The 26,431-nt window shown below is 30.4% G+C and overlaps 2 protein-coding genes and 1 long non-coding RNA gene across 5 annotated transcripts; 1 reads left to right on the top strand and 2 right to left on the bottom strand.

Annotated features, from left to right (window-relative positions):
* Positions 1-830: 830 nt before the first annotated feature.
* LOC122269514 (uncharacterized) lies at positions 831-17,279 on the top strand. Of its 2 annotated transcripts, XR_011636847.1 has the most exons (5): positions 831-891; positions 1,273-1,372; positions 2,124-2,190; positions 3,819-4,011; positions 17,185-17,279. It is a non-coding gene; the product is annotated as an uncharacterized lncRNA (long non-coding RNA). The 2 variants fall into 2 exon arrangements; XR_006225240.1 differs by lacking the exon at positions 2,124-2,190.
* LOC107450827 (uncharacterized) lies at positions 3,643-11,838 on the bottom strand. Its single transcript, XM_016066735.4, has 3 exons — positions 11,683-11,838; positions 7,577-7,733; positions 3,643-3,997 (listed from the first exon to the last, which is right to left on the bottom strand). The coding sequence occupies exons 1-3, from the start codon at positions 11,724-11,726 to the stop codon at positions 3,788-3,790; spliced, it is 411 nt and encodes a 136-aa protein (XP_015922221.1). The 5' UTR covers positions 11,727-11,838; the 3' UTR covers positions 3,643-3,787.
* On the bottom strand, positions 14,813-26,431 carry LOC107450826 (uncharacterized). 2 transcript variants are annotated; one of them, XR_011636846.1, is made up of 4 exons: positions 26,227-26,431; positions 21,396-21,552; positions 19,081-19,345; positions 14,813-15,104 (listed from the first exon to the last, which is right to left on the bottom strand). XR_011636846.1 is itself a non-coding variant. In XM_016066734.4 (3 exons), exons 1-3 carry the CDS (start codon positions 26,268-26,270, stop codon positions 19,133-19,135), a joined length of 414 nt encoding a protein of 137 aa, XP_015922220.1. In that variant the 5' UTR covers positions 26,271-26,431; the 3' UTR covers positions 19,038-19,132. The 2 variants fall into 2 exon arrangements, 1 of the variants encoding a protein (XP_015922220.1); XM_016066734.4 differs by lacking the exon at positions 14,813-15,104 and having other exon boundaries at positions 19,038-19,345.

Genomic DNA, 26,431 nt, shown 5'->3' with positions numbered 1-26,431 from the left:
GTTGCGTTAAATGCAAAGGAAAACCACGAAAAAGTCTTTTAGATAACTGAACAATAATAACAATACAGCTGTATGTTCATTATCGCAATGAATTATTTTTTTAACCATTAATTTTTTTATCATCCTTGACAGACAATTTCTCATCTTAGTGGATGTTGTGAAATACTTTTCTTATATTTTTAACTTTTAACACGACCCAGATATCAAAGTACCTTGTTATTGAAATAGAGGAGTAAAATCGTACTTTGAAGAACTTTTTGAATGAAAATAATTAGAATTTCCATTACACAAAAATGAAAACCAACAAAACGCTTTACTAGCAAACTAATTGTACGCTAATAGGCTAGCTTGGAATGTTTACTAAAATGTTCTTTATTTTATTTATTTATTTATTTTTTGCAAGTACATAAATTGTGTGTTTTATTTTATTTCAAATATTTGAATTTCAGAGTGATATAAAGAATTAAATTTTAAAAACAGATTAGTTTTTTTTTTTTTTTTTTTTTTTTTTTTTTTTTTTTTTTTTTTTTTTTTTTTTTTTTNAAAAAAATCTGGAAAAAAAATGTGTCATAAAATTTGCGAATTTCAGATTTTTCTGGCAAAGAGACTGAATGTTATCAATTATTATTAATCATTACAACTTATAAAAATCAAATAAAAAAAGAACAAATTATGTACAGCTGCAATAAACAAGCACCGTAGTTCACTAGAGGGCGTGGATATAGAGTACAAACTAGTTACTAGACCAGTGATGTCAACGTTCACCGTGACGTCCGTTTGGTCGAGTGATTGATCTTTCTGCCTTTATATCATAGATATATATCATAGATATCTATGCTCCTGATGCATACTACCAGAAGAGGACACAATACTTCATCTCTGTAACAGCAAGTAATGTTAATTTTTTTATTTTTTTAGTGTGGAAATTTATGTAAATTAGGGCGGAGAAACGCTAAATGTGTTTACATTTGAAAATTTTTATTTGATAATTCAAGTTTAGGTCAATGTCAGCTCATTTTTAGCTAGTGTGCATTTTATGTATCCTGTAAAAAGAGCTAAGCATCAATATGAAAGAAAGTGGCGACGTTTGTGGCTTTCCTTTGTATGTTGAAATCGTCTGAGGTCTTATGATTTAATATTTAAGGAACTCCAACTCTATATTTTTTGAACTCTTCAAATTTGTTTTGAATGAATAAAGTATGTAAAATGTTCATTTGAAATATTTAATTTGGATAGTCTGATATGTAACCAAACAATATTATTATTTTGCAGTATTTCAAGTCAGTAGTACTGTCGTTTGAAGAACATTGTAACTGATTTTAAAATATGATGGGAATATATAACTGGATTCCTAAGTTGAACTTAACAAAAAGTATATATATATATTTTTTTTTTATCATTTCCGTTTTTCTTTGATTGATTTTTCAAGTTGTCGGTATTTTTTGGGAACATTTATAAGCAACGAGCATTTCAATATACAAGTTGAATTCGGGCGGTACTACTTGGTGCTGTCTCTCCTATTGTGCTATCTGTCCTTTTCTACTTGACGAAGGTTTATAAGCCTATTTTGAGCACACAAACCTGAAAATTTATGTAATTGCAATAACCAATATACAAGTTATTTGGTGGGTAATGCTAACTCAATGGGCACTTTGTTGTCTTTGGTCTCAAACTTCTAGAGCTTTAACATTTATGACCTGATTGACTGATTACTGGCTGCTGAGATCATAGGTGCAGGGTCTCTAAATAATTTTTAAAAACTTCAGAATTTTTCTAAATTCTTACTTTTAAAAAAAATCACTGAAAAACAATTTTTAATTTAATACAAATTTAAATTTTTAGATAATTTATCTAAAATTTAACAAAATAATTTTATGTTTATCACTTATACGTTAATGATATCTTAAAATCATTTAATGACTTTTTAAAAATTATTTCGATTTTTACTTTATTATTTCAACATATAATAGTGGTTGCCGCTTATTTAGTTTAATTTATGCTTGATGAAATTTTTTAAATTGCACTAATTTTCTATAAACTTTGTGTAATACTTTTTAAATACTACTTACTTTTTTAACCGTCGAAAGTTTTTAGTATTATTTTAAAGTATTTTTTTCTTACAGCATTAAACAACTTCCACCTTGTTTAGAATTCTGAATTTATGCTCTGATTTGCTGATCTGCTAGAAGTGTTAATTTCTAGGCTTAATTTTATAGAATACTTATGTTTAATATTTTTGTAATTTTTAATCAAAAAGTTCCATTTCAATATCAAACATTCTGTCTAGTTATTGTTTAAAAATACAATACAGATTGTTTTGGATTTTATACTATTTTTCTATGATAACTGTATGTTTTGAAATGTATGATTGTGTGTATGAGAAATGAAGCATAATTCTCATAAGAACAATTTTCTAATATTTACATAAAAAAGTAAAAATAAGAAATATCTAGGAATAAAAAACTTAAAATTAATTTTTCAAAAATTCTGTATAATTACTTTTTAAAAATACAATACAGATTTTTTTTGGATTTTATACTATTTTCCATGTTAACTATATAATTAAAAATTAAAATGGAACGTAATTCTTATAAGAAACAATTTTCTAATATTTACTTAAAAAAGTAAATATAAGAAATATCTAGGATTAAAAAACTTTAAAAAAAAAATAATTTGTTAAAAATTCTGTATAATTATTACATAAAAATACGCTTAGACACCGAGAAAATTCTAATTTTTATGTAATCCTCTCTTGAAATAGAAATGTGGGGCAGAAAATAAACTGACCACCTTGAATAACTTTTGATATAATGATCGGATTTTAACGTCCTAGGACTCAATCTAAACATACAAAAGGTAAAATTAACATTAAGGGATCCAAACTTCATATCGCTCTTCTGGCCAAATCATAGGGATCATATTTTCCCGATTGTGGCTACCCCCTAGATTTTGGGGGTCAGAAATCCCAATCCATCTAAAAAAGTATGTTCATTCTGGGAAATACGTTTTTAAATTGGATTTCGCGACTTAAATATCGTTTGCACTAATTAATTAGCATATTTGAGGTGGCCCCCTCAAACCATTAAGATTGAGAGCTAGAGCACGAAAATATGATCATTAGATCAAGCGTAATTCTGGGTGGCTCTTTTTTTCGCACTGTACATTAATCTTAACCTTGGACAAACATGGTTATCGATGAGAATTTTTACCATGACTTTTTTTTTTAATTTCTAGAAAATAAAACATTCAAATTCACATTGGCTCTGGTAACCAGAGTCTGGTTTCACAATATGCTTTTAGCATGAAGAAATTACAGAATCCGGCATATTTCACGAAAGTTTTTAATTAATGTCAATGTAATAGTTTAGACCTCTGTTAAATATAGAAAATTACTCATAAGTTTAAAGACATTTATAAGTTTTCTTTTAGAATTTTAATTTTAATAACATTATATCCTAAATAATAAATAAGTAAAATAATAAAGGAAGAAAGAGGGGAAAAAAATGCGTGCCTCTTAAAAAACTTCTTTCATGCTACGCTTATGGTTGAGACAGTACTCTAGATTTATATGTCCTTCTATAAAATTAAAAAAAGAATTTTATTTTTAAAAAATATATGAAATTGTTTATTAATATCTTTTTTAGAGAATTAGATACAATCAAACAAAATAGACTGAACACATTTCAAAAAAGTTGATAACTCAAAATCATTTTAGACAACTCATTATAGACGTACACCATGAACGCTTGAGCAACAGTTTATTCAAATGCAAAAAGCTACGAGTTTCTCAACAATGCTTGCTTTTTCCTGATTTACAGCATAATCTTTCCTTAAACCGGATACCTGTGTCGAGGAGATCACTGCCACAGCTCTCCGCAAAGAGACCAACTCTTTCATCACATACATTCCTGTTGAGTGCTTGACACATCCAATCTCCAACTAAAAGACCCGACGGAAATTTGCTGCATGTTGTGTATCCGTTCGTCCATATATCGACCTGCAGGAGTAAAGGTGATATTATATGTAAAGATAACCATATTTTTGAAAAATTTCAAAACTGGTGAAAAAAAATATAGAGGAAACAAAATGGTCCACATTTATTTGAAAACGTGAAAGTGGTACTCATTGGTTTAAAGCAGAGTTCCCCATCCCCCGGTCCGTGAATGAAATGGTGCCGGGCCGCCCATTTCATTGAAACTGAATTTAAATTTCTAGGTTTATACCCCAAATTAAAAATATGTGTCCCATCAAAATTTTATTTATTTGAAAAAAAGGACCCCGAAGATAGTGACATAAATTTTTTAATGTTTTGAAAGAAAAAAGAAAAAAAACGAAAGAAAGAAAATCACCGCAACTACAGGGTTATTCATAATTCCCTCCGGGGTTAACGCCATTTTTCTTTACTACCACTACTTTAGTGGTACATGTTACTGCCATCTACCGGCAAATGCTTAAATTAAAACTTGAATACTTTTCGGAATAATTTCATATGTTCTTTTTTGTCATATTCGTCATCGTTTTCTTACTATAACGCTTCGATACCCCGGAAGGAATTATGAATAACCCTTTATTTTCTCTTTCAATTAGTTTTAATTAAAAATATCAATCATCATAACTGTAAATATCAAAAATAAAACACGAAAGCAAGGCGCGAAATTTACATCGGAACTGATGAAGAACTTCGTCTTCTCTCTATCGTTATTAAATCAAAATAAGCTAAAATATAAGCAATCAACGTCCCCCCCCCCNTACCCAGCGGGCCGCGGTAAAATTATCAAACGTTGACAGGTTCGCGGTGATAAAAAGGTTGGGGAACACTGGTTTAAAGGGGAACACTGGTATTGATGACTAGTTTTCCGAGTTGTCGCTAATGGGAACATCGGCGCTAGAAACCGATAAGTAACTTTAATATCACGATGTATTGTAAAGAAATGTCAATATCTAACAATGCATCATGACTTTTTATTTTTACAATTTAGCTAATATATACTATTTTTACTTTTGTTCATATTTTTATTACAGCTATAAAATTTATCAACAGTGGCAATAATATCGAATTTAATACTAATTATTATGCTTGATACTCATGAAACTAACTTTTTGATATGTTAACAGTCAAGGATGTGCAAGGAATGCATTAAAGAATGTGCATTTTGCGAGCCTGGGGTAGTTTATAAACTCTCCAGCAATATTTTTTTTTTCTCGGGTAAGAAATAGTTCAGCATTTATGCTACAACTTTTAATAATGAGTAGTCTTAGTCACGGATATTTCACTTTTTCTGAAAACCAAGGTAGAAATGAAAAATATTTAGCATAAATTTTTTTCTGTTTTCCAGATACTAAAAGCCCTGGTATTGGTATTCTGTGTTTAAAAAAAACTTCATTTATTATTTTAAACAGCACTTAAATTACGTTTTTTTAATCCTTGATCCTTGGTTGAGAAGTATTACATATTGGGGGATGTAGGATTCTTATTGTTTAGAGCAGCTAAAATATTTGATGTTAATGAGATTGTAGAAAAATATTATTTAAAAAAAAAAAAAAAAAGAAAGAAAATTAAATAAAAATTAATGAATAAAAAATAATATTGGGAGTACAGATTAGTTCGGTCCGTTTTCTTGCGGTCAAAAATACATTTATTTCAGAACAAAATGAATGAACAGATTAATCAAAGTATTGTCCATTGCTGGCCACTACTTTTTCCCACCTTTCAGGCAATTTTCGAATTCCATCTCGAAAAAATGTCTCGTCTTTTGAGGCGATCCAAGTTAGAAGCCAATTTTCGATTTCTGAGAAAGAAGTAAACCGGTGACCTACCAAATCGTGCTGCATCCGTCGGAACAACCAGTAATGAGAAGGAGCAATGTCCGGCGAATATGGCGGGTGCGGTTAAACATCCCACTTGAGCGTTTCCAAATAATATTTCACAACTTTTGCGACATGAGGCCGACCGTTATCATGCAGAATAATATCTTTGTCATGCCTTTGCTCGTATTCCGGCCGTTTTTCTAGTAATGCACGGCTCAAACGAATCAGTTGTAGCCTATATCGATCGCCCGTAATGGAATCGCCTGGTTGGAGCAGTTCATAGTATACCACTCCACTCACCATTCTTGAAACGTCGAAACCATTCTCTACATGATTTATCAGTCGGAGCATTGTCCCCATAAACTTCTACAAGCATTCGATGCTCTTCAGCTGCACTTTTCTTCCAATTAAAGCTGAAACACAAAACCTCCCCCAAATGCTGCTTCGTTACCACAAAATTTGACGTATTCAACNTCTACATGATTTATCAGTCGGAGCATTGTCCCCATAAACTTCTACAAGCATTTGATGCTCTTCAGCTGCACTTTTCTTCCAATTAAAGCTGAAACACAGAACCTCCCCCAAATACTGCTTCGTTACCACAAAATTTGACATATTCAACAAAGTAAAAAACATGGCTTTTGTATGAAACTCAAAGAGATATAAACTGAATATTATTAACAGATGTCTAACCTCTCTGAAACCACCGAAACCAGCTGTCACTATGAAACATTCATAACAGCCTGAGCCATCTTATCTAATTTGTACTCCCCATAGTAAAAAAAATAAAATTAAAAAATAAAAGAAGAAGAAGAAGCAAAATGTATGTTTTCGTAGCATTCGGCACTTTTTTTTTATTTTTAGAAAACTGCACATTTTAACACGGGAGCTGTCAGATTGTTGAAAAAATAAATAAATTAAAGAAACAAACAACAAACTATTCCTAAACTGATATGCCAATTTCTCGCACTTAAACCACGAATTTAGTCAGTTTTTTTTCCAGAATTGCCATAAAGTTCAAAGTTTATAGAGTTCAAACTGTCAGAAAAAAATCCACAAAATCTTGAAGGAAGAACGTTGTTGGGAAAACAATGACTTTTTGAGCTTGGAAAGTTTAAGAAACGTGAATTTTTTAAAATTAGACATAATTCTTTCGAAGAGCTTAATGGAATAACTAGGCGACATCTTTAGAGGTATTTATGAAGCCGAGAAAATAACAAAAAGCGATCGCATCAATATCGGTATTTCCACTGTAACAAAATTGTTTTTGCTGTCGCTTTAATAATAACATGACTAATCACGTTAGTTTTGAATGTGTTTGCATGATTTTTTATTTCAAATTAGGCAGAGGATAATAAAATAAGGCGAAGAATTATTAGTCTCGCCTTCTAATATATCGGTCATAACATAATTCGGCTAATTAATAGTTAGTTATATAGTAATAAAAAAGTAATATAATTTTTTTTCCGTATCCCGATTAAAGGCTGTCTAAAAATTTCACTTACCTGGTTTTTCCACTAACTCTTCAATTAATGAAGATACAGTAATTTGCATGTTTTTATTTATTATTATTTGTTGCCTTTCCTGGTGGCTTTACGTAATTGAATTAAGTAAAATATGATTTTTTTGTAGTTCAAATAGGATAAAAATAAGGAGAAAAAATAATTTGTCCTGAATTAAATTCCCTGTTAATTAAACATATTTTTTGCAAGAAGGAACAGCACTAATTTTTAGAGAGTACACACGAGGATGATAAGATTTATGTTACCACTTGAATGCATAAATCTTTACACTTCACGATATGATCCCCATCGCATCTGGTATCCCCGAGGATTTGTGCTATATAAGCCATTCTGTTTTCTTTTAAAAGTCCATTTTCGGAAATGAGGTAGGTAACACATAGGCAGGTTTCAGCTCTGGTTGACCTAAATTAGAAATTGAAATAGTCTTATACATTGTTGCACATGAATATTATACAGTATTATACATTGTTGCACATGATGGCTATAGTCAATTGATTTTTGAAGATGTTTAGGCTATATCCACTCTCAGAGTGTCTACTGTCTCAATTAAAAATCTCTTTCAGAGGATCTGTTGATTATTATTATTTTTTTAAATCAGTTATTTTTCCTGTCCCTCAATATAAGATCGGTTAGAGAAATTGTATCTTAAGTGATAGTAAACTAAAAATATATTATAAAACTATCGAATTTGAAATAAAGGTCACAAAATTTTTTATGGCCGGTAGACACCCTGGTCCTGTATATTTTAATAATTAATAAAGAAACATCAGAGTACGAAATGATCTAATGCATTTTTTTATTGAATAATACGAAATGGTTATAAAATAACTTTGTTGAGATATCACCTTCTGGACATCATACTAATTGAGTAAATAAAATAAAATTACGTACAAAGGTATTATGATCTATGCGCTAAAAAATAATGTTATAAACTATTGCTTAACTCTCCCGGTTACAGTTACAGTGACAAAATTTAGAAATTTTTAAACGGCAACACCCACTTTTTTGTTCGAAGTGTCATCCTTAACTCTTTAAAGACCAAGAGGTCTGAAGAAGTCCGGACTACTTAACGACCGTCTCAGACCTCTTTAGACCACTGAAGGGTGAATGGGTAGTAGTGATTGGGAGGGGATGAGCTGCTTGACAGTGATGTATAGGAACTCATCGAAAGTCAAAAGGAAGAGGTGTGTGAACTTCACGCTTTATTTAGAAACATTTCAACCTGTGGTTTTAGAGAAACACAAAATCCTTTTAATTTGTACCAGATTTGTTTGTTGTTTGAACTGGACCATTTTATTTATTTATTAAAAATTCGGGAATGGCGTTTCTTTTGGGAATTTATTTTTGAAATCCCAGCGTCCATTAAAACAAATATCTTTTTAATAAAATTGCAACATGCTTACTGTTGACTACCAAACGTTAATTTTTTGTATAATTACAAATACACTATCATAAATACCGAAATTACTGAAAAAAATTTGAATAAAGCCAACGTTGTATAATGCTTTCTGTTAATCACTGATATTTTAATGATAATGTTATCATTAAAATAGTATCATTAAAATATCATTAAACCCGTTCATAGAAATTTTGATCCCTGAATGAAAAAAAAAGGTTAATATTTTTATCATTTAATAAACTTTTTATTGGTATTTTTTATCAAATATTTTATTTCTTTCCATTTTGTTCTCCACTAACCTGTTGGGTATTTTTCAGTAATCAATTTTATTACAGTGTGCTTTTCATTAGTGAATGTTAGATAATAGATAAATAATTTAAAATATATTAAATTAATAATATATCTTTTAAACTTGAGCTAGTACAGATATCTTAGACTTTGTTTTACTTTAACAAAAAAATTTTTAAATCTTAAAATTCTTATAAAAATTTCTATTTAATGCTTAATTAAAGAAAACTAAATTCCATTATATCTAAATTTATGATTATACATAATTTTAAAGTAAAAAAAACCTGAATTCGAACTGAAACGATGTTTTTTACGCAAGAAATTTTTGCGATAGACTTTTGTCCAGCACTGCCATTTTTCGTGACCAATAAAGAAAAGAGAAAAGAAACAGTGAACATGTGAGGACGGGCATGTAAACATTTTTTAAAACATTAAATGCTTTCTTGTAATTTTTTTAAAGTTTTTTTTTCTTCTCTCATCTCGTTATTTGTTAGGATAAAAAGCGCAGCTTGGCAAAAGCGTAGCGTCTCGAATTTTTCTCCTAAAATCATCGTTTCAACTCCAATTTTTATTTTTTATTCTAAGGATTACGCTTTGATCAAAAAAATTGGGTGTTGAAAAATTTTGAAATTTTGTTACTTTAACTGTAACTGCTTGTGCTACACAATCGTTTATAAGACCTTTCTTGAGCACATGAATCACAATTCCTATGAAATTTTATTCCGTTCATTCAAATGGCATGGGTTCCAGAGGGTCATATGCCGGCAAAGTAATTTTATAATCAGCCGTTAGATAAAATTAAAAAAAAAAACGCGCGGTAACATATCAATTGTTTTTTGTTTGTTTGGGAAGCGAAAAAAAATATCGTGGTGAGCAAATTGTGGTTATTGCTGTCGAGAGTTTTCATAGAAAAATTGCGACAAAATGAGATAAATTCCAAATATAAAACTGACGTTCAATTTCATATGGCAGTCATAAGCAATGGGAAACAAAATGTCTTTCTGAGTACGATAATCAAATTAAATTTGTATTCGCAATACGTAAAATAAAGTATACATTGATTTTTACGTACTAAAATGATTTACTAATTCACTCCCCCAGCCTTTTTTTTTTAAAATATTCCCTGCAAAGGCGACGAAAACTCGCTGTTTTATATTAATGTAAAATAACTTTTATAAAAAAAAGTGTTAGGACATTTGGACAGAGATGCCAACTGCCCGGAATTCAACAAAATATTTTGCAAAATGGAAGAGAACTGCAAATTAAAATCTGTAGATTTTCGGTCAATTTTGTCAACTATGGGGCTCAACACGGTTTAACAGTAACAAAGTGGCATTTTACATAAGCCTTTGAATTATTTAGAAGTAATTGCGAGTAAAATCAAATTTACTAAACCAAAACCTATAAATCAAATTTACTAAACCAAGAATTGTATATTGAAAGACTACCACTCGAAAATATTTATCCTATGTTCGGAGCAAGATGGCATCTCTGTTATCCTCAAGTTCTGTATCGGGTTTTAGAACATAATACAGCCCATTTGTTCAAACGTAGATATATGCAGCCACTTTTTTTTTCTTTTACAAAATGTTGAACTTTCATCAGTAAGATAATAATAATTATAAAAAGTTTGGTGAATAAATAGAAGGTTGAATGAATTTCGACACTTTAGAGTAATGCAATTTTTCATGTAAATCCGTGATAATTTAACAGTACAATTTAATTTAATAATCACTCTGTACATTGGAAAAAAAAGATAATTAGAAAAAACTGTGACTAAATGTGATAATTTTCACTCCTGAGCATGTAACTGACGCTCAATTTCATACTGCAGTCATAAACAATGTAAAACACTATGTATTTCTGAGAACGAATAGTCGAATTGAAGGAGTGCGGTTATGAGTTAAATAAACTATTCATAAAATTTTACGCAATGAAATGAATAATTTGCTATACCTTTTTATACAAAAACATTCTCTGCATAGTTTTGCAGTGACGTAAAATTTATTTGTATGAGAGAAGTGGTAAGGAGATTTAGATAGTTGATGATTAAGTTCTGTATTGAGGTTTGAAATGTACTAAAATACAGCCAGTTTGTTCGAGCGTTAGCTCGAGCGTTAAATGCAGGACTCTCATCAATATAAAATAATAATAATTATAAAAATTCAGCAAATAATTAAAAAAATTTAAATTACTCTTGGCATATTAGCAATAAACCGCATTTTTCATGTCAACCGTGGTATTTTCATGATAAAAAGATATTTTACAACACAAATTGAACAGCCGACCCAATTTAGGGTTACTACTACCAACATTCAACACCGTAGCTTTGTAATTTTGAATCCAATCCAGAAGACAAAGAAACTCATGGATCAAGTATTGGGAGAAATTTGCTTTCGTGGAGGACTTTTTGATGGAACTAACCCGCATTTGAGTTACGTGGAGAGGAAAACCATGACCACCTCCCACGATTAGCTTGACGGCAACGGGACTCTAACCCATGATCCGTCTACCACTGAGAATATTTTGCGTCAGTACTGTGGTCGGTGCCAGTCGACATTTAAAATATTAGATGACAATATTTAAATATATTAGATTAAAACTTTTTTGTCTATTAATGTCACAAACATAACTCAAAATGAAATTCATAAAATGGTACATTACCGAAAACAAAGAATAAAGCCTGCACAGATCAAGTAAAATTTCATGCTTATTTTTTCACCTCTAAATTCAATTTATGAAAATTAAAATAAGACTCAATAATTTTTATGTCATACAAACTAAAGGTATGAATTATATAAGACAAAGTTTTTGAATTGTTATTTATACTGCTGATAAGAATTATTCCACATCAGGAGTGTTCTCAAGAAAAAGATTGCCAACAAAAGATTAATCCTTTTTTTTATTATTAACATTTTTACTTACTTTCGCCTCATATGTCGTATAAATTTGATAAGTTTCCCGAAATCAAACTTTTATACTTTTTAGAGAAATAATGTTTACTTCAGAATCTCTGAAATTACATTGAATCTTTACAGATAGTACAACAATTAAAATGGCACGTAGGCAAGTTTAACAAGATANTATTTATATATATATATAATTATTGAGAAGAGGATAATATTATTCATATGCAAGTTGGTCGGGACTTGTGAAACATTATTGTAATAGAGGTAATAGAGGGAGTTATTGTTGTATCGGATATCGTAATAGCGATGAATGATATATGAATGGATGAGGTAAGGGATGAATTTGGTAACAGTTTTAATCAAAGAAATAATAAAGATCGATTGAAATAGCGAATTTTTTTTTTCTTTTAGAATTCAGACGCAAAAAAATCACTCTCTATTTTTTCTAAAATTGTAAATTTAAATACACAAATATTGAGTGAAAAATTGAAATCTTATAAGGTGTTGTGTCCCTTTATTTATAACATGCATAACATGTACAAAGCGCAAATTAAAAAACGGACAACACAGAATAACTTTTGATCTAATGATCGGATCTTCACGTTCTAGGACTCAGTTTAAATGGTTTGAGGGGGTGACCTTAAACATGCTAATTAATTAGCGCAGACGATATCTTAATTTGCAGAGTCAGTCACAAAAACTTACCTTCTCTGAATAAACATTTATTTTCTTCGTTAGATTCGGATTTCTGACCCTCAAAATATAGGGGATAGCCGCAGTCTGTGAAATATGGTCGCTATAGATTGGGCAGTAGAGAGTATAGCTCGAGAACTTTTTAAGCGAATTAAAAAAAATTGCAAACAATTATAAAATTCGTTTATCTATAATGCATCATTTTTAAGGGTGTAATTTTGCATGACAAAATTAAAAATTTGAGCAAAATCGGTCGAATAGTTTCTAAGAAATGGAATTTAAAAAAAACCTGTATTTTTAAAATTTGATTTCGCAGCAACTATTCGACCTATTTTGTTCAAATTATATATTTAACCATGTAAAATTACATCCTTTAAAATGATGTTAAATAACTATGCCATACAATTCAAACTTCTTTCAACTGTTATTAAGTAAAATAATAAAAAATAACAAATATTTACTAAATGTTATAATTTGCTTAGAATTATTTTTGAATACACGAATTTTATGAAAGTTCTTGAGATATTGCGCAAAAAATGAAATTATCATTAAGTAGTCCAAATTTTGGACCACTACTCCTGACAAAAGTTTGGGAACCATATTTCTTAAATTGCATCTACCCCCTAAATTTTGGAGGTCAGAAATCCGAATCCGTTGGGGGAAAAAAAGGTATGTTTGTTCAGAGAAAGTGCGTTTTGGGCATGATTTCGTAACTTAGAATATCGTCTGCACTAATGTTAATTAGTGCAGGCGATATACACTTCACAAGACGAACAAATAGAACATATAGATGAGGTCACCCCCTCCTCGAACCATTGAAATCGAGACATTGAACGTGAAGATCCGATTATAAGTTCAAAAATTATTCAGGGTGGTCCGTTTTTTATTTTGTGCATTGTACATCTGCGAGCCTCATGTTATACGGATATCACACGAGAGAAAAATATGAGCAATCGTTAGAGTGAGCTGTGGTGGCTAAGGGGATAGAGCGTTTGCCTTCTCATGAGGTGAGCCGGGTTCGAATTCCAGAGATGGCTGGTCGATACAAATTCCGCACCCGGATTGCATCGACCATAGTGCTGACGTAAAATATCCTTATTGGTAAACGGATAATGGCTTTGAGTCACATTGCCGACAGGCTAACCTAGAGTGGTTTTCGATGTTTTTCTCCCCATTTAACGCAAATGCGGGTTTCCATCGAAAAGTAATGCACAAAGGTAAATTTCTCCCAATACTTGATTCAGGAGCTCCCATGTCTTCTGGATTGAGTTCAAAATTACAAGGCTACGAAATTGAACATAAGTAGTTGTAAACCCAAAATTGGGTCAGCTGTTCAAGGACGGTTTAAATAAAAATCGTAAGCATAACCTCCATTCTATCTTTAACTCCAGAGACAATTTTGGGGTTCGGCGTTGCAGATAGGTTTGCTTAATTACTCATAATTGATTTTTTTTTACGTTGAATCAAGTAACTAATATTTTAGAAGTTACTTAAAATGTATGTATAAAAAGTACAGTTTTTTTACTTATATTTATTTATGCATCTATTATTACTATCAGGCAAGTGAGGTATCGTTAACAATGGATATCATTACGATAAATCGAATGAGAATAAAATTAAGTTATCTGAATTAATAGTTTATCAGTTCTGAAATTTATTAAAAGTTTCGTACGTACAAAGTAAATAAATAATTGTTTATACCAGTTTATGTAACTGACATTGCTATCTAGGCAGTAGAGGCATTGCCTAAATTTAATTTTTACGTAAATCCAATAAAATCTAAATGAATCCATTGAACTAATAGTTCAGAAGAAATGAGGATTTCATGCTTGAAATATAAAATTTTTGAAATACCTTTGACTCATAAAGTAATACTTATAAGATCCTACCATTAGATCTCTCAAATTAACTTTGATTTTTTATTAAATTAAAAAAATACATAAAAACTGACCTGCTAATATAACAATTTCTTAAAGATTTATTGCCATATAATGAGTAAATTGATAATACATTAATAGTAAATTTCAACGGAAATATTACTTCTACGAATTGCAATTTTTAAAAAAAAAAATGATTTTAAAATACAGGAGGCTTGGTTTTGATAAATTAAGTACACTTATTAACAGTTTATTATTAAAAAAATTAAAATATTTATTATTGGTATAATGTATTCTAATAAAAAATTACAGGAATTATTTTACTAAAATTTTATTGTAACATTCAATACATAAATTCAAATGAAATAATAGCAATAAAAATATTTAATTAAGAGCACTCTCTTTATGTACTTTGTTAAAGGCTTTAAATGTGTTTTGCATTTTGAATTACACAGGAATCAATTTAAAGAATAAAACATTTCATATTAAGTGTAAAATTTAGAGCATTATTTACATTTTCATAATTTTTTTTTACTTCAAACATAAAAAAAAGGTTACATTTCTTTATTTCTACATCAAACAGACCTTACAGACTTCTACAAAATATCTAAAATAAAAGAAACAAAAAGTATTAGCATGATAAAACACTACCAACACATTGTTAGAATTACTATCAAATTCAAATCAGTTAAGCCTTCAGGTATCCCTCCAAAATCTATTTTAGGTCTGATAAATATTTCCATTATAGTTCTAGGATTATTCCATGTACAAAGAAATATGAGAAGAATAATTGATTTTGTAATTTTTATGATTTGACGAAAATTTGTTTGTTTTTGAAAGCATAAAATAAATCGGTATGGAACAATTAGTAAGATATACTTACATAGTTGCTCCCATTTTAGAAAAGTAAAATATCAATAGATAAATGTATGTCGATTTTGTATAATAATAAACAAAATATTCTGCAAATCATAATACATCAAAACAAAGAGGGACGAATGTATAGAAACAGATAAGAAAATATAAAGAAAAGGGATTGTGGAATATAGGGCAGTTAAGATTGAGTAATTTGTATTTTTTTTAAAAATTACTTCTTATATATTATATTACTACTTCTTTTTAAAACTTTTAAATAATTACAGTAAAATGGCGTGACTCTGTGGGAGTCCAAAACTGGTTAATTTCATCAATGTAGAATTTCATTCAAACAATCTCTCCATCTGCGTTTTCGACATTTTTTTTTGTCGTATGCCTGTTAAGGCAGTGGGGGGTGCGATTGTTCCTGTTTTTCAGTGGCGCCATCTATGGCCAGGAATTCGACTTCTGCCACACAATTCACACAACCACAACCCGTTTATAGGGCGGGTCGCATTCACACGCTTTCTCACACAAAGGAGAAAGGACATAGAACACAAAGAGAGAGAAAGAAACATCCGTGCCTTGTCCGGGATTCGAATCCAGGACCTTTCTGATGCAAGGACAGTTGAATTCATTTTAAATTGTTGTCTTTGATAATAATAGGGGGAATTCTCTGCTTACCTGTTCTTTGGTATTGACAATCATCGGTATCATCCATCTCTTCTTTAGCTACGTCATTGATTTTAGATTTGTTGTGAGGTGCGGTGCTTCTGAGCGTAATCCCACGTAGACACTCCTTTGGGATGCAGTGCTTGTAGATGGTTTCTGAATAGTTGCTCCATCTCTCGGATTGGCAGTGCTGGTGCTGGGTTTTCGTGTCGGTGAAAGTTTTTTGCTGCAGCTAGTGATTTTTTTAATTGTTGGTTCGTCTTCTTCAGAGCTGGATGATCTATACTTTTATTGGCAGCTTGTTGTTTGTCAGCATCAGATTCTTTGTTGTTTTTACTAGTTGTTGGCTGTTGTTGATCAACTTTTTTATTTTTGGTTGTGGCTTTCTTACGGCTTTTATTTTTCTTTGGTGATGATTCTATTGGAGTTATGGGAAAATTTTTTTTTAATGGCGGGCACTTGGAACTATTTCTCTTTCCGTTGATCGTGAAAGCTTCGTACGATTATTTGAAGACATTATCTGAATTTTTTTATTTGTGTTATAATTATTTTATTCCTCCTTAAGAATTCTTTCAATTTTTGAAAAACCTATCTTGAAACAATAATAAGTTAGAAAACACGTGGCCTTGTTTCTCATAAAGTCATCCCATTTTACGGTAACTATTTAAAAGTTTCAAAAAGAAGTAGTAATATAATGTATAATGAATATTTTAAAAAAATACAAATTCCACAATCCCAACTGCTCAACATTTCACAACGCCTTTCCTTTTATTTTTTTCAAACTGTTTTTACATTCACCCTCTCTATGTTTTGGTGTATTATGATTCATATAATATTTTGTCTGCTTTATTTCAAAGTCAACATACATTTAACTATTGATACTTTATTTTTCTGGAACGAGTAATGCAAGTTTACCTCACTAATTTTTCAATACAGTTTCATTTTCAATAGGACAAAAAATATTATACCTCCCATCTTTCATCAGTGTATAGAATAATCTTAGAACAATAATGAAAATATCTATCACACTTAAAATAAGTTTCTGAGGGATATCTGAAGGCTTAGCTGATTCCAAATTAATTGTATTTTATCTTCCTTGCTCTAATATTGATATACTGATAATATTTTATCATGATATTGATTTTTTTCTTCTATTTCAGACATTTTGTAGAACCCTGCAAAATTTATCTAATATAGAAAGAGGGATATGTGATATTGTTTTATAATTGAAATAAAGAAAAAAATTTAAAATGCTAAGGAATAATGTACTTAATGTTACACTTGATATTAAATGTTTTATTTTTTAAATTCAATCTTGTGTTATTTAAAATGCGAAACTCATTTAAAGTTTATAACAAAATTAATAGGGTATATAAAGGAATGCTCTAAATAAAATATTGTTCTTTTTAGTTACTCATTTTTTCAGAATTTATATATTGTATGTTACAATAAATTTGACCTAAAATAAATCCTGTAATTTTTACTTAAATTATATTGTACCAATAATAAATGTTTTTAATTTTATATTAATTAATTGCAAGTATGATATTTAATTGATGAAAACTAATCCTATTGCATTAAAAAATATATTTTCTTAAGAAAAATATTGTCATGTTTCGCAAAAGTGATATTACTGATGATAATTACTGTTAATGCAATATAAATGAATTAATTGTATTTATGACAATTATAAGACAATAAAACTTTAAGACGTTGTCATATTCACTAGTCAGGCATTATTTCTGTACTTTTTTAGACAATAAAAAAATCAGAATTGATTTGATAAATCTAATAGTTTTGATGTTGTAAATATTTTATGAGTAAAACTTGATCGTTTTTACTTGATTAATTTTTCAAGTTGTCAGTAATTCATGGGAGCTTTAATAACATGATTTTAGATAACGAGCATTTCTATAAACACGTTCTTCTGGTGCGTAATACTGACCCAATTAGGTACTTGCACTTTAAGAAGAAGAAGATAACAGATACACACACTTGAGACATATCAAGTCAGTGTCAGCTAATCGTTCCAAAGCAAAATATGTTTTTAAATTGAGCTAAATTTCGCCACATAAGTTGGAATGTTAATTAATGTAAAGTTGATTAAATAAAGCGCCGCATCGAACATCGACATTGTTGAAATATAATTTTTCATCTTAACTAAGTCTTTTACTTACATTTGATTTATTATTTGTTAATGTATTTTATTGTAATCGTGATATATTTTTGATTTGTGTACCTGGCAACTTCGATGCATAATTAGTTTGTTTATGTTCTACATGACTTCGTGCCTGTCTTTGTATTGAGTAAGAAATATATAGTGAAAGAATCTTCGTTTAAGAATATAGAATGTGTCACTTAAGGGAATTGATACTTGACGAACTTGGCTTACTCGAAATAGTATGCAAAGAACAGTTGCGAACGTAAGCAAATGCCACTTGTCAACAACCAATCAGGAGCGAAATACCCACACTACGTCAATTGCAGGTATCCCATTGCCATACTATCATGTCTTTGGTCTCAAAATAGTGGATGTTTAAACTATATGACCCCACTGACTCACAACTGGTAGTTGAGGTAGTGCTATAAGTAAGAAATATATAGAGAAAGAATCTTCGTGTAAGAATATAGAATGTGTCACTTAAGAGAATTGATACTTGATGAGCTTGGATTACTCGAAATAGAATAAAAAGAACAGTTGCTAACAATGCCACGTTTCAACAACCAATCAAAAACGAGATACCCACATTACGTCACTTGCAGGTATCCCGTTGCCACACTATCATGCCTTTGGTCTCAAAATAGTGGGACTTTAAACTATATGACCCCACTGATTTATAACTGGTGGTTGAGGTAGTGCTTCAGATTTATATGTTTTTCTATAAAATATAATAAGAATTTTATTTTTCTAAAAATTCACGAAATTATTTATTGCTTTTAGAGAATTAGATACAATCAAACACAATAAACTAAACATATTCTAAAAAAAATTGATAATGAAAAGAGACAAAAATTCAAAATGATGCCTTTTTTTAATCTGAACATTTCAGACTTACATCATAAATGCTTGAGCTATAGTATGTTTAAATGCAAAAAGCCACGAACTCTTTAACAATGCGCGCTTTTTCCCGATTTGCAGCATATGCTTTCCTTAAACCGGAAACCTGTATCGACCGGATCACTGCCACAGCTCTGCACGAAAATTCCAACTCGTGCATTACATACGTTCCTGTTGAGGGCTTGACACATCCAATCTCCAACTTTTTGGTGATCTCCCGGCATCACGACGCATGTTTTGCCGCCGTCTGTCAGTTCTGCGTACTGCAAGAGTAAAATTGTTATTATATATAAGGGTAGCGATAAGTAGTTGACGATAACACAAATATCTTTCCTTATAACCGATAAGTACGAACAGTAATATCGCGATGTATTGTAGAAAAGATATCAGTATCTTATAATCATGGATTTTTTTTATCACGATTGTAAGATATTGATATTTTTATTGTAATTAATGTATCGTGATTTTTTTAATTTAACTCATATATATTATTTTTACTTTTGTTCATATTTTTATCACATATATAAAATTAACAGTCACAATAATATCGAATTTAATACTAATCATTATGCTTGATATTCGCAATATTAACTTTCTGATATGTTATCAATTAGGATCATAATATTACCAAATTCGATTTGTGTTGTTAACGAATTTGTATTATCGGCAACCAGTGACCATTTTAAAACAGGAAATGGTGTTGTGCCTTCGTGTTGGGGACATTGGGCTTCATGGTCCCTGTTACCTATAAGTGACATGAAATTATAAAGTTTCTGTCGCTCTTTAACCCATTCAGGATCCCAATCACTGTCTTCACGGGACTCAGTATCATATATGAAAAGGACGTTTCCGACTCTAGCGGCCCACGGACGTGCACTCAATATGGTGCTCTCATATTATATTATCTTGTATTAGTACGTATACGTACTCTTTATTATGTATAAACTCGGATTTTGCGAGCCTGAGGGAGCGCTTCTTTCTTCATCCTCCAGTCCTGAAGGGGTTAATTACTTTTATAATAAACTCTCTAACATTATTTTTTCTCGGGTAAGAAATAGTTCTGCATTTATGCTATAACTTTTAATAATAAGCAGTTATACTCACGGAGATTTTAATTTTTCTGAAAAATCAGTGTAGAAATGAAACCTATTTATTCCCAGTTTTTTTCTTCAGTTTTCCAGGGTACTAACAGACCTTGCATTGGTATTGTATTTTCAGGAAAAATGAAAAATTTATGATTTTAAACATCATAAAAATTAATCATTTTTAAACTTTGAATGAGAAGCCTTGAATTATTGTATGGTTCTCAATGCTTAGTGCAGCTAAAATAGTTTGATATAGACGAGATTGTGGGTAAATTGCGCTGGAACGAATAAATAAATTAATAAAGAACTAAATTAATAAAAAAATAAATTAAAAAATAAAAGAAATAAAGTACAGCTTTGGTAGTATTCGACAATTTCTCTTAGCATTCAGATTGTTTAAAAAAAACAAAATAAGGAAACAAACAACAAACAAATTTCTTGTTCTTAAACCACACATTCAGTAAGTTTTTTTGATTTCTCTTAAGGAACCCATGCTTTATAGAATTCTAATTGTTAGGAAGAAATTCCACGGAATCTTAATGGAGGAATGCTAGTTGTAGGGAAAGCAAAGAATTTTCTTTTGACCTTGAAAAGCTGGGAAAAAAAATCGATTTTAAATTTAGGCAGAATTCATTTGAAGAGCTTAGTGGAAGAACCAGGCAAGTGACATTTTTAGAGATATTTATGAATTAGGAAAACTAATATAAAAGGATTCCATCCATATGGGTATGTTTACAGAATTGTTTTTGCTGTCATATTAATCTTAACACAAGTAATCTACATTAGTTTTGAGTATGCTTTCATGATCTTTATTTCAAATTAAACAGTGGTAAAAAAATAGGGCAAAGAATTATAATCCATGCCTTCTAATAAACAGGTAATAAAATAGTTCAGACATCAGTTTTTTTGTATCCTGATTAAAGCCTCTCTGAAAATGTCACTTACCTGGTTTTTCCACTGAACTCTTCAATAAATAATGATAAAGTAATTTCGTTCCTTTATTTATTATTATTTGTTGCCCTTCCTGGCGGCTTTAGGTTATTAAGTTAAGTAAAACACGTATTTTTGTAGTTAAAACAGGAAAAAAAGGAACTTAATTTTCCGTCATTTTGTAGTTAAAATAATTAGTCCTCAGTGAGATTTCCTGTTAATTTAACATATTTCGTTGCAAACAAGAATATCACTAATTTTTGTAGAGTACGCAGAAGGATGATAAGAGTTACGTTACCATTTCAACGCAGAAATCTTTACACTTCATGATACCATCCCCATCACATTTGGTATTCTCGATATCATATTCAGTTGAAGTAATTCTGTTTTCTCTTGAAAGTCCATTCTCGGAAATTAGGTAGCTAACACAATTACAGGTTTCAGCTTTGGTTAACCTAAATGAGAAATTAAATACTGTTATTAACATCCTGCCTCAAAATGACAGTCATAGCCGTCCTGTTTTGATGGTGTGCAGGCACGCAACGGCTATAGCCATCCTAAAAACGTTTACCGTCTTAAACAAAAGTCTTTTTTAAAAAATCTGTCAATTACAACTTCGTTTTGAAAATTTATGCCAGTGCACACAATATCAGATTCGTTGATGAAAATGGAACTTAAAAGTTAGTTAGCTAAAAAATCCTTGAAAATCATTGAATATGGAACGAAAATAATCTTGACCGGTAGACTCTCTGTTCCTGCACATTTTAATTAATAAAAAAGGAAAATCATTTGTACGAAACGTATTAATGCACATATTTTTTGACTATGTATGCTTTTTTTCTCCAATGCCCACCTGGAGAATGACCTTTCGTCATATATGCATCTGAAGGGCAGATTTGCTGGCCACTCTTTCAGGGGTACCATATTAGGTGGGCCCACAGTAAGGACAGAGAATGAAAGAACATCTATGCCTTGCCAGGGATTTGAATGCAGAATGTTACAGATGCAAGGCCAGTAACCTGACTTCATACACAGGCCGGTCGGCTTAATTATGTAGTAATTCAAGGTGATTATAAAATAAAATCATTGACATATGACCCATTGGAGAGCGCAGTGTGTTTAGTTTTGTGTTTAGGTATTATGATCTGTGCGCTTAAAAAGGAAGTTCAAAATGATTGCATAGCTCTCACGGAATGCGGAAAAATATTCTTTAGCAGTGGTGTTTTAATCTATGATTAATTCTTGGTAAATAAATTCGATTTATAAGGATTTTATTAACCACTACTTTTAAAAAATTCAAAGGCTTGTACCCAACTACTCTTTGTTACAGTTATGCCATGTTCTGCTTTTGTAAAAGTTGGCAAAATTAAAAGAAAATCTGCAAATTTCATTTAATAATTCTCTACCGTTTTTTAAGATATTTTCTAATATCCCGAGCAGTTGACATCTTTGTTTAAGTTGTCAGGTATGATATTTTGATTAAACAAGGTGATTACTTATCTAGAAAATAATTTAAAAAAATACTAATTGTAAGGAAACGTTTCCTTTCTTTCTTCCCTTTAGAAGAAATCAAAGCTAAAAGGTTACATATACCAAAGCTAAAAGGTTACAAAGGTTACATAACAATACGGAAAATAGCAAAAACAGATCAGTACATTTTATTACTTTTTTTTTTAGGGAAAATTAATTATCCATGACAACTATGAACTTTTTTTTTCAGTTAGAACCTATACATAGGACAGCTTTTTGGAACCGAAAAGAGTAATTAGTGATAAACAGTTTAGGCATGTAAAGCTGAATGATAATAAAAATGATGAAACAAAAAATACAGGGATGCCACGGGCGACTAAAAATGCTAAAAGTGATGATTAAAAACAAAAACAAAATTGCATTAAAAGTGATTAAAACTAGCATTTTTTTCTAGCATATTTCATTCAGTTCACGGAAGAAGGTGATTGCAAAGATTCGTTCGTTCGTTGTAATGGAACTGGACGTCTGAAGCCTTACGGCCCATTTCCCATTCATCCTGAAATTAGACCAAGAAACATACATGACAAAAGTAAAGTTTGGGGAGCAAAGTGGAGTTTGTGAGAAAAGAAAGAAAAAATGGCGCTTTGCCATTATTAGGTAATAGCAAAATTACAAGTAATAAAAAAGTACATGAAAAAAGGTAAAATTAAAGTACAATGAGAAAATAAACACTAATGAATATTTACAGTATTTACAGTTTGGAAGGTAAAAGAATATTATAACTTTATATATTAATAATTTATAATGTATGTCATGGTTACGATTGAATAATTAATAAATTAGGTAAACAAAAATAAATTAAATATTATTTTTATCACTTCTCACATTTTTAGTCTCCTGTGGCATCTCTGAAAATAGAAGAAATAATAATTGTCAGCAAGTTAAGTTTAACCCCTTAATGCACAGATTTTTTGAAGAAAACAGGCCAAAAAAAATAAATTTTTTTTTATGTAAAAAAACACACTTTAGAACATTGTCTTTTCTTTTGGTGGACAATTTTGAAATACTGCGCTTTTGTTCCATAGAAAAAGGATATATTCAGAGATGCCAAATGTTCCGGACACGCCAAAATAATTAAGAAAACGGTAAATAACTTTAAAGTAAATTTTGCAAATATTTGACTATTTTCGCTTGCTTTTTAAAAGGTTTAGCATGACATAAGCATTATAAAGCGGTGAATTATGTAAGCCTATGAATTATTTAGAAATAGTGGTGGATAAAAGTCTACTAAATTGAATTTATTAAATCAGGAATCAAAATTGATAAACTACCACTTTATAATATATATTTGCTGTCTGGAGCAACTCTGTATATCTTTATTCTTGAATAAATAAGTGTTATAGCTCACAATCCTATGTAAATGATAAATATCAATAAAACGATTTTCACAAACAATTTTCACTTTCACATTGTTATTCTCAATTCTCGATTATAATCGAGTGTGAATAATTATAGCAGCATAAAATACAACGCCGCTCGAATTATCTCGATTGTGCACAGATAGGCCCGTTTAGCGCGCTCGAATTAACTCGAGCCCACAAGTTAAGGGGTTAAACTCATCCCCCCCCAAGAACTTTGGTTCCTGAATTTCTCAGGAGCACATTGAGTAAATCCCAACTTCATATTTACGTCACAGTTGCCTATTTCAAAAACATATTTTGTAGTTGAACTATTGTTTCAAAGCCATCATTTTTCTAAGAGAATTACAAAATCCTCACCCACCTTAAATTATTTATGATTTTGGTATCCGTGACTAGATTTGATAAAAAATAAAATGGAAGTAACAGTAGAAAATATACACTTCGTTCGAACACATGCATCATACCATTTTTTCCATGAATCTATTTTTTGTATCACTTCAGTATAAAAAGTGGGGATAAAACAGGTTGGTAGAGAATATATACAATATGAATAAGTTTAAGTGTATAATTTGAAAATTACCTAACTTTACTACTATCACTAAAACTTTTCAAGGACTGCGGGAACCCTATTTTCGAGGAAGATTTTCTCTAGGGGTAATGAGAGGATAACTGAATCACAATTGCAGCAAAAATATTTTTTCATGATTTTAAAAACACTGTTTAAAATAGACTCAAATAGGCAGTAGAGTATCGATTATCTAAACAAGTAAGTATGAACTGAATTTTCCTAATAACCGATTTTTTTGTCAATTAATTGTAGTAATATGCAGGACTCTCAGAATTTATGTCAAAACTTTTACTGGTTGCAATTAATTTGCAATTTTAACTGGTAGCGAAATTCATGTTATGAAATACATTCCTAGTTTTTAGAAATCGATCATGAAATTTTTCTTTATCACCGCAAAGGTCTAGAAACATATTGCACAGATAGTAATCTGATAGATGCAAGACTGACAACTAAATTGCAAATTTTTTTAAAAGACCATAAATTGTAACACTGCAGGGTTTAAGGAAATTTTACTTTTAAAAACTTGAGAAAAGACATAAACGTTGAGCCAATGGGAGCTCATTGGCGTAACTTTAACTGACTTTAACTGACTGACGTTACGCTCATTGGCGTAACGAGTGGCGTAACTTTAACTGAAATGCAAAATATTTAATTTTCTTTTTACTCCAATTTGTATTTCAGTTACCAAAAAGAGCTACCTTAACCACTTCGAGACGGGTGAGTCATATATGCATTCTCAGGGTGTCGATTATCAGGGTAAAAATAGATAAAATTGGTAGCCAAACTATTTTTATAGCAGTTTATTTGTGAGCGGGGTAATAATAGTTTGCTTTATTTAATTCATCACTACTTAGTTCGAATTAAGAATTGTATAGTTACACTTTCAACGCACTAGGATTGGATGTGTTAGATTAAAAGTGAAAGCAAAAATAAGTCTGTCAAATTAGCAATGTCCAAACTTAAACTAACGCTTTTTATTTTTTTACATCCTGACTCTGACTCCGTTCGACTACACTGATAACTCGCCCGTCCCGAAAAGGTTAAAGATAGATAGGAAAGATAGTAGGAAATAGGAAAATAAGATAGAAAAGAGCCATTAACGGCCGCAGGCTCCTAGATAAATCTCGATGATAATGATGATGAAGGCTGACAACTACTACACTTTGGCAAAGAATTTTAGAAAAACAAAAGCAAATTTATATGCCGAGCTATACTCGAGACCTTCATAATAAAAATAATGCATTTAAATAGTTTGCCGAGAAGGTTAAAGATAGATAGGAAATAGGAAAATAAGATAGATAGGAAAAGGGCCATTAACGGCAGCAGGCGCCTAGATAAATCTCGATGATAATGATGATGAAGGCTGACAACTATTACACTTTGGCAAAGAATTTTAGAAAAACAAAAACAAATTTATATGCAGATCTATACTCGAGACTATAAAGCATTTAAATAGTTTGCACTGTATGACTATGCTTGCAAATGCTTTTGTACTTATTAAATGTTTGCTTTACAATCACCATTCACACCAATCTTAAAAAAAAGGCCATTTATTTTTAAAAAAAATATCACAGGTTTGAGACATTTAAAATTTTAGATTCTTAACTAAAATCTTTTTGTCTCACAAACACCAAAATAAATATGAATTTCATGAAATAGTAGTACATTACCCAAAACAAAGTAGAATGCCTGCACAGATCAAGAAAAATTTCATTTTTATTATTTCCCCTCTAAATCCGGTCTACGAAAATAAAAATAAGATTCTATGCTTTTTGGTATCATACAAACCAAATGTTTGAACTATAGGTGATAAAATTTTTTTAAACTGTTATTTCTACTGCTGATAAGAATTACACCACATCAGGAGTGTTCTCA

The sequence above is a fragment of the Parasteatoda tepidariorum genome, chromosome 5, assembly GCF_043381705.1.
Source record: "Parasteatoda tepidariorum isolate YZ-2023 chromosome 5, CAS_Ptep_4.0, whole genome shotgun sequence".
NCBI classification, from domain to species: Eukaryota; Metazoa; Arthropoda; class Arachnida; order Araneae; family Theridiidae; genus Parasteatoda; species Parasteatoda tepidariorum.
This window is presented reverse-complemented; position numbering and strand designations above follow the sequence as displayed.